The 9,524-nt window shown below is 39.6% G+C and overlaps 1 protein-coding gene across 2 annotated transcripts in view; it reads left to right on the top strand.

Moving 5' to 3' along the window:
* Nucleotides 1–1,635: 1,635 nt before the first annotated feature.
* Nucleotides 1,636–9,524, top strand: part of unc5b (unc-5 netrin receptor B) — a 72,309-nt gene continuing 64,420 nt past the window's right edge. For both annotated transcript variants that reach the window (XM_028006082.1, XM_028006081.1), the window contains exon 1: nucleotides 1,636–2,344. In XM_028006082.1, the coding sequence (XP_027861883.1) occupies nucleotides 2,167–2,344 (178 nt within the window). In that variant the 5' untranslated portion in view covers nucleotides 1,636–2,166. The remainder of the gene's footprint in view (nucleotides 2,345–9,524) is intronic.

Genomic DNA, 9,524 nt, shown 5'->3' with positions numbered 1-9,524 from the left:
AAAATAACAAATGTAGACCAATAAAAAAAGCTTTTTCCAAAAGCTGATTTTAAAACTTACTGTAAGAAACTAATACTTACACGAGGTAATGTATATATGTGTGTTAAAACAGGTTATAGTTCTTCCAGTGATATAATGCTTACTGTATTTCCGTTTAATGTAGAATAGAAAAAAACATAAGAATAATAAAACTTGTGTAGGAACAAGATGTCTCACTTTAACATCAACTGTGTGTGTGTCTCTGTGTCTCATGCATTTCAGGTTAAAACATGTTTGTTTTTTTCATCCAATGAAATGACTCTGGGTATAGTGTTCAGATTGCTTCCTCAAGTAAGATCAGTAATAAATTTGTTTAATTAAAAGTAAAAAAGTACAGCAATAAAACTATGTTAACACTTTATTTGAAGGGGTGTGCATAAGACTGGCATTACACTGTCATAAACATGACATTACACTATCATGAACATGACGGAGTTTTCATGAATAAGTGTCTTTTGGTAAGTAATGACTCTTTTAATCCAAATTTGCATTAAAAGTGTTAACTTGGCATTATTTGGCAAATAATGACTTTTTTATGCAAAGTTGCATTAAAACTTACATTAAAAGTCAATTAAAAGAGTCAGCTTTGCATTAAAAGTGTCATTATTTACTGAATGACATAAAGACTCTTTCATGTTCACAACAGATGTTATGTCATGTTTATGACAGTATAATGTCAGTCTCAAGCACACCGCTTCAAAAAAAAAAGTGTTACCAAACGACTAAAAGTTTTGTTTTTCAAAAAGTTACTCAAGTAAATGTAACTAGTTTCTACCTGACTCTGACTATATTCACTAAATCTGATTACTTTTGAGAGCAGCAGACTGCACTGGATTTTATTTAGGGGCATCAGACAAAAGGAGGCTGAAAACAAATATGACAACATTTAGGATTTGTATTTGAGAAACAAAAAAACCTGAAATACATGTACAAATTTGAACAACTTCTGGTTGGTGTTTTGCATAAAATCCATTGAAACAAAATTTTTGTCATGATTAATTAAATAAAATAAATTCGAAAAAAAATAGGACAAAGGACAAAAAGAGCCATCACTATGACAGACGATGCTCTTTTCTTCTCCGTCCTCTGTACTCTGTGTGGAGCCACTTTTAGACGCAGCCTTATAGAAAAACGACTTCCGCAGAGAAGCGTGGCAGTGCTGGAGATCAAGTCACCTCTGGTCTCCACTGCAGATGGTCTCATTTATGAGAGGGTGCTCTCTTGTGGCCACTGAGAGTAAAATATGACCCACGCTTGGATTGACAGGAAATATCCCACTCTCAAAGTCAAAAACGTGGGCTGCTGGACAGACAGACAGACAGACAGACAGACAGATAGATAGATAGATAGATAGATAGATAGATAGATAGATAGATAGATAGATAGATAGATAGATAGATAGATAGATAGATAGATAGATAGATAGATAGATAGATAGATAGATAGATAGATAGATAGATAGATAGATAGATCTGCGCATTTAAATCTATCTGCGCATTCTCACTCCATGTTTTCTCTATTTCCCTCTCTCTTTCTCTCTTTCGTTCTCTCTCTCTCCTTATCTTATTTCCTCCTCTCCTGCTACTACAGTGCACCTTCACTTGTTCAGCCCTCAGTCTGAGAGGAGGAGGATGATGATGACATGTGATTGGCCAGGCGGGGACTGGTAGACCGGGGGTTGGCACTGCGAGGCTTTTCGTTGCTCCCCGTGTTCATGTTTACACCTTTGCTGACCGGGACGAGAGGAGACGCGGCGCGCCGGGGTCCGGTGGACAAACTCGGGAGTAAAGTCTTTGGGTTATTATTTTTTGCTGCAACCTGTCAGCGTTTTATCTTTTGCGCTTCTTTTTTTCTTCTTTTTCTTTTCTTTTCTCTTTTTTTGGGCGCAGAACTGGACTCGCTTTCGTTTAATTTCTCCGTCCAACGCAGCGATGCGTCAAAGTTTTTGGTGACTCTCGGTGCATTTGTGCGCTTAGGGCTGGGAACCAGGTCAACCTGACAGATCTTGCCTTTAAACATCGTGAAATCTCTAAACACAAACTTTTAATGCGAACGGAATTAAAAGTTTTGGCGATGGATGCTTTTTAAACCAAAGGAAAAAGATTAACTCGCGTTTTTGTTCAGTTGATGAACTCGAGGGCGTTCAAGCCAGCCTCATCCTGTGGGCAACGACCGTGCAGGACAGGAGCCCCCCTCGGTGCGGAGGCGCAGCCGAAAAAGATGCGCCCTCTTCGGATGCAGTGTGACCAAATTGCCGGTCCTTTGGTTCTTCTCCTGGTCTGTGGATTTGTGGCGTCTGACACGGGTAAGTTTCAACTCACATGGCGAAACGCACGCACAGCAACCAGCTGTGCTCACAAAGCGAGCATTTTAATCAGTTTGAAGAATTTAAATCAGAGTCATCCAGGTTACCTCTAAACCCCAGAGTGTTGTCTATGAAGGGGGAAAGCAGCGCGGGGGTCTGGGACCTCCTGCTGACGAGCGTCTTCTTTCTTTTCCACACAGCAAAGTCTCAGTGTTACAGTAAACCTGAGCTCAGAGCTCTCTTTTCTTCTTGGAGCGGAAAAATCAAAGTCCCCCGGTGCGCAGGGAGTAATTAAGGTTTTGCTCCATGCCTTCCTGGCCTCTCCACAGAGGAAAAGGCAAAGAAAAAGCCATGTGAAATGAAATGACACTTGACAAACTTTCTCATCCTCAATAAAATATAGATCTTTTCAAGCACGGGTTGCTACATTTCCTGGGAACCTGCTTATGAAATGCTGAAGTTATCACTGTAAACTATTTATGCTTCTTCAATGTATTTTTCATTATGTTTGAAAGTTGCATTCAGAGTAGCTCAGACTGAGGAAGGGACAGACTGGGATTTATAAATGAGTGACATGGACTGGTGTAAAGTTCTCACACTATGATAACTTTGTGTAAAAATACTACAACATGACAGTATATACACAGAAAATTGCTTTAATTGCTTTTTTTACATCTTAAGGGCAACTTCTCTTGTCACTGCCTCTAAAATATTTTAAATATTGTAATAATGTCATTATAATTATTATTTAATATTTTTTTCATTTTAATGTTTAACAAAAATGTTGAATAAACACAACTGGCTGCTTAACTTAAATACTTCGCAAAGCTTTCCAACTGTAGTTTAATAAGATGTTTATTTATTCAAAGTGTTGGGCGGCATTCACATAGTATGATGTTGCCACCATCATGTTGGATTCAGTTTTCACACCACAGCTTCTTTTGTCTTACTTGCTTTCTTTTTAACATATTTTTATTTTGGAAAGCTAAATAATTTACAACAATTTGATATTTGTAAAGTGTAGATAGCTTCTTTCAGCCAGCTGTCCGGAAGTGTGACAGCAGGCGGGTAATAGGAAGGGAACATTCAGGCACTTTTCCTGACATCTCATCAATTTAAATGGTTGGATCAATGTGGCTGAACATTTTAGCACGTCTGTGAACATAACAATTTTTAAAATCTTGATACTGGTGATCAGCCCATCCCTGAATTGTTCAAATATTTTTTAGACTGCAAAATATGTTGCAATTTTTTTAATGTGCTACAATAGCTTAAAAAATATATGAAACCTGAAAACAGAACTGAAAAACATGTTTTTTAAATGAAGGTTATAAATAGCAGGTTTCAAATCTTCTTCACTTGTTTTCCTATTTAGAAATTAAAGTTAGAATTGACTTGAGAAAATTGCAGTTTGTATAAATAAATGCAACATTTGTTAACAGTTCAAAAGTTTCATTTTTCCGTTTTTCATAGAGTTCCCAAGCAGTCTGACCTGTAATCTTTTAAATTGGATGTTTGGATGCGTTGGTGTTTGTCACAACCTCTAGTATGATAAGTTTGGTGATTCCTATGTCAATTTAACACTTTGAGACTCCAACGTCATAGTAATGACTCTTTAAATCTCATTTTGGTTTAGCCTGTTTGTAGCCAAGTATAGAATCATCCTCCCCTCCCTTTGTCCGACCAGATTGAAAAACAAGGCAGAAATCAGAGGGTTTAGTGGATTGTGGATTAAGCTTGGCGTACAGTTGGCTAAAAAAAGAACAATGCAGCGTGCTTTGGGGGCAAAATCTTAGACGGCTCTGAGAAATAAATCTGATCCTCTTTTTTTTTTTTTTGCTGTTATAGTAGTAATCTTTTGTAGAAATGTATACAGTCTCCCAAGATGTTCATCATTTTTTAAAGGCCAATAAGATATCCCGGCTCATCAGCAGCACCACTACCACTTCTGCTACCAATAGCTCCCAAGGTCCTTGTGGGTCTGTTATTCCCTGAAGCAGGGCAGAAAAGCAGCTTAGGTTTATTAAAGTTGTTAGCCATTCTGAAATCCTTTCATGAGAATTGTTGATAAAAAAAAATATTGTAGGACTGCAGGGAATTCCGATTAGAGAACCAGATTAGGCATGGGGTGGTTACTGGTATGGCATACCACAGTTTAAAAAAGCTATGATTTCAAATATGCTAAAAAAAAATTGCACCATGTCCTTCCAGATATATAAAATCTCCATAAAAACTGGAGGAAGTGCCAGTTCCTCCAGTAGTACGTCCCCCTCCTTTACCTGTTGCAGTGCACTGTCGGTCAGCTGTCTGAAAAGAAAGCCATGGCATACATTAAAAAACATGGCCAGTGACGTGAAAACTAAAAGACCACCTCACATTATGGGCTTTTATTACAGCCCATTTGTTTTGAAACTTAACTTGGCAAGCTGAGAGCAAGCTCTGTTAAACATTCATCTGTAGATAGTCATCAGAGATCAGTTTGTTAAACCTTGTAAAGACATAAACAACACAAAAGTTTAATAGTTTGAGCAAGAGTGCAACAAAAATAGCTCAATTAAGAGAGTTTATGTTTTTATTTGTGAATGAATGTTAAAACAAAAGTTAAAGTCATCGTATTATAACTGTAATATGTCATGGTAATATATTATAGGACTCTAGCAGCAGCAGGAATAATGTTGTCTATCCTAAATAAAAGCAACTAAGTCACTCATTTTATTATTAAAACTTTGTGTAAATATGCTTTATCATACCATGGGAATCTCATGCTGTTCCAAGCTTAGAGCACATGTAGAAGGAGGGGGGGGGGGGGGGGGGGGGGGGGGGGGGGGGTGAAGGAGACAATAGCATAGTGTGCACCAGTAAAGTTTCTGTCTGGGAGAGAGGAAGCGAGAGATATATTTATGGTAGTCATGATGGGATGGACGGATTGCATTTATCTTCTCTCCCATTGTGGGTAAACCTTTCCTCTGCTGCATCATCCCCCCACGATCCTGTCTCAGTTTCTCACCATTTTGTGGATCTGCTGAGCTTTTTACTTTAGAGCTTTTTTTCCCTGTGTTGACATATACATTAATTACAGTGTTGCCAGGAACACTTGTCTCGAGTTACTACCCTGATATCCACTGTTTTTGCAGCGTGCGTGCGGGGGCGTGCGCGTAGGCGTGTGTGTGTGTGTGTGTATGGGCGTGTACTGTTCCATTCAAGGTTTCAATATAATTGGAAAATTGAAAGAAGAAAGGGATGTTTATACAAAGTTGGTGTCTTTAAGATGAATAGATTCCCAGCAGCACCAATCAGAGGCAAACTTGTGAGCTTTGTTTAGTTTAGATGATTAAATTTTTCAGTAATGTTCAGTAATTATTTACTTTATTCAGTTCTTTCACTGTTTTTATCATTTTTATTAGTATTTAGTAGCGCTAGCTTGTTCTCGCTCTTCCACAGCCTAATATAGGAAGGTAAAAGATCAGCATTTAAAGAACTCCCATCTGCCAAACCGTTCTAAAACAAAAAGCAAAATTATCCAGAAGCTGACATTTTAAATGGTCTTTAGCGTCTCAGTGACCTGAAATCTTAAGATTTTCTAAGGATGCCAAGATTCAAAAATCCAACATGTGCCAAAATAAAAGTCAGAATTTAAAAATAATAACATCAAGAATTGGAAAATCCTTATCTGACGAAAGTCTTGCTTTCTCTTGCTCTCTCACAGCCTCAATGAACCACAGTCAGGTCTTCACATGTTTTAGAAAATACTGTTTTCTTTTGAATATCCTGTTGCATTCAGTAACCATGGTGTTTTCACTGCAACTTAGTCTCTGATCAGGTCAGGACTAATCAGGCTGAAAATCAGATTATTCTGACTAGCAGCTGAATTTCTGGTGCTTCTCTTCCCAGCAGGTAAAGGATGAAGCAGGTGGAAGTGTCCAGACTGTAAGACAGCAGGGGAGTGAGTGTGATTTAAATGGGCAGTCGGGAGTTGAGCATCAAGAAGCACAACATGTCAGGCATTGAAAGAGAAATTCAACTTGATTTCTCATTTGTGTCAAGTTTTGAAATCTTCTTCCCCGCGAACAACGCTTGAAGCCTCTGGAGAATCTTGTTCTCTAATATTACATGCCAGCGTGTTAAAGGCTTCTGAAATATTTGTGCCCTTGCTCTGTGGAGGGGTCAGGAGACTTCTGCAACTTTCAGACTGCTAGAGCGTGTGGTTTACATTCACGGGAAGGAAGGAATGTGACAACAAAGCTTACCTTGAGCAGACACCTAAGTAGATTTGGCTTCAAAGACACTCAACAGATTGAGATGTCAGATTAGATTCGAGTGTGTCTGAAACATGTAGTCATAACAAAAGTGCTGTCGGGCCGTTGCATCCGCAGAGGTTTGAACAGGTGGTTGGTAGCGCGGATAAGCAGCTCTCTGCGAACCAGGCCAGATCCGCGGACCAGTTCTGCTTGCACACCAAGCCGGGCCGCATTCCGTCCTGAGGCAGTGCATTAGTTTTATGGCCGTCAGGCGGCAGGGGATGGGAAGGCTGGCCAGCCCCTGCCCTCTCTGCTGTATTATTCATATGTGCAAAGTGGTCTTTTTTAATATTTAAAATGTGCTTATGATGCTCAAATTCTTGAAATCTGAGATGGCTAAAGAGAAAGAGGTTGGAGGGGAGCCGCTGCTGAGTTCTCCTTAGAGTAACTGACACGGATGGCTACAGGAGGTGGTGAAGGATTTTTAAAGTCCTAGTCCACATTTATAAACTGTGTCATCTGAGCAAGAGGACCAATTGCAGCTTGGAGCTATTAAAGATGATGCCCCTGAGCTGAATAACAAAAATTTTATTTAGGATGATGTTTTCCATCTTTAGGCAAATTTGGCAAAAAAAAGAGGAACAGGAAGAGAAGCGTGTCTGTGAGAAAGACATTGAAAGGCTAATCTCAGGGGAAGGCTTTTAAATATTCTTTATAGGGAAAAGGCTGAAGAAGAAAACTCTGTACCAGTAGCATTCAAGCATCATTAAACCTCTGGCACAGGCCAGACTCAGTGGTACTAAGATGGGAAGGAGGGGAAAAAAATGGAAACGCATTCAATGTGCACAGAAACGAAGTTATTGCTAGCAACATCAGGAGAAACAGTAGTTAAAAAGAAAGATATTGTTGAGAAGGGAGGTGGGGGGTTGAAAGTGAAAAGAGACACACAAATCTACCAAGAGGATGTTTTTATTAAGGCTCTTATCGATGGAAAGAGCTTGCAGTATTAAGAGCAGACATGTTTAATGCTTTGCCAATATGGTGCATGTTAGACGACGCTATAAATCTGCAGCAAACAGCAAAGGGCTCTGTAAGAGAGCAAAACAACAAGGTAAATGGGAGAGGGAGCTGACTATGAAGAGTGCAAAGTGAAATTACTGTTGTAGTTGAAGAAAGACTTTGAGCTGATACTGCCGTGACTGGGATATAGCTTCAAACACAAGCCATTGTTTCTTCTGCAGAGATAGTAAATTAAAGTATTTATATTGATTTAATCATTTTGGTTTAACTGTCTTGTTTATCTCAGACTAGAGGAACTCCTAAAATGTGTCCCAGGTTTGAGTCAGTATTAGATTGTCAGAGTATGATAATATTTTGTAAGAATAACACAGTTTCACATTATCATAGTACTCACAAAAGAATTATGTATGAAAATGAGTAAAACTGGGAGTAAAATAAGCCTGTATTAGCTGGCCAAAAATCTATAATCAAAACTCACTGCATTTTGAATACTCCACAGGTTCAGACATGGAGCTATGATAGTGTGTCCGGGGTCTGACCATATCCATGTAAATGATGGAGGAATGCACAGTGCATGTGGAGTGCTCAGCCTAAATGCCTCTGCAGTAATCCAGATTATGCTAAAATAATGTTTTCCTTACCTTTTTTGGGGTCGTTCATCAACTGCCTTACATGTGAAAGTTGGTCCTGTTTAATCACGTAGACTTCAGATCATTTCCATAAATACCCTCTAATTTTTTTTAGTTATTTTATAAAGACTTTGCATCCCACCTTGTGACTTTCAAAAAGTAGTTTTTAAACAGTTTGTTTTTCAGTGTCATTGGAACTTTAGTTTGCTTTTGGTTTCTTTTGTCTCTTTTTGTTTTGCACTTTAAGTCAAAGACATGTTGTTTAGGCTCTGGTTTGATTGACTGAGGTCTTCTTGTATTTTTATTCATTCTCTGTTTAGTTACTTTTTCCTGGTATATTCATTTAATGCAGTTTTCCTCCTGCACCCTGTTGTTAATTAGATTCACCTGTTTGTCATCTAGTAATCACCATCCCAGTTGTTGGATGGATGGATAGTTTCAGTGACAGATGGGAGTTGAGTTTCTGCTCTGCCAGCAGGACTGGGTACCCCCTTCCCTTCCATCACGCCCTGTGGGGCAGATTGGGAGGAGCCGACATGGAGGCATGAAGAAAACCTCTGTGGGGTTCCATTGTACTTTAGATGAATAGGACACTCCAAAGGGCTTTTTCTGCCCCCTTTGTGTGGGGTAAAGAGGGACAGCAAGAGAACACACACACACACACACACGCCTTCACAACTTCACCAGGAGCGCTGCTTCCTTTTATCTGTTTTCAAAAGGTGTGTCACTATTGCCCAACAATTCATGCAAGTTAAACTTGTTTGAGCTGAAAATGTCTGATTCTCCCGACGATTCATATGCTAAACCAAGCTTGGTGACATCGAATGTTAAGAAGACAGCAGCCTCCCACACATGCTTGCATACACCCACTGCAGTTCTTGCAAAGCAGACCCATGTCCCGTTATGAAGAGGTACCGTTTGTGTGTCTAATACTGGCAGACCTACTCGGCCGCTGGGAGGAAAAAGTGAGTTAGCACTGGAATTTTCACTTAAAGATCTTAGTGGCACTCGGAGCGTCGTGACCAATAGGATCTGGATTCTCTGCGGGGGATCCAGCCAGATCCAGAGCAACCACTTTTACCCCTAAGTCGGTACACACACACATACACACGTTGTAAAAGCCATAACAGTGAGGACCGGAGATCGGAGACTGTGTCAGCTCCTGATTGGCTGCTCTCTGGTCCAGCTCTCTGCGTGTGTCCTCGTCTTAAAAGAGGGTTTTTCAGAACATATAGATTCCCCTCATCCTCTTAGTTGAGGTTTTTTTTTTTGTCTTCAAAGGGCCAAGTCATC

Source organism: Xiphophorus couchianus, chromosome 22 (assembly GCF_001444195.1).
Source record: "Xiphophorus couchianus chromosome 22, X_couchianus-1.0, whole genome shotgun sequence".
NCBI classification, from domain to species: domain Eukaryota; kingdom Metazoa; phylum Chordata; class Actinopteri; order Cyprinodontiformes; family Poeciliidae; genus Xiphophorus; species Xiphophorus couchianus.
This window is presented reverse-complemented; position numbering and strand designations above follow the sequence as displayed.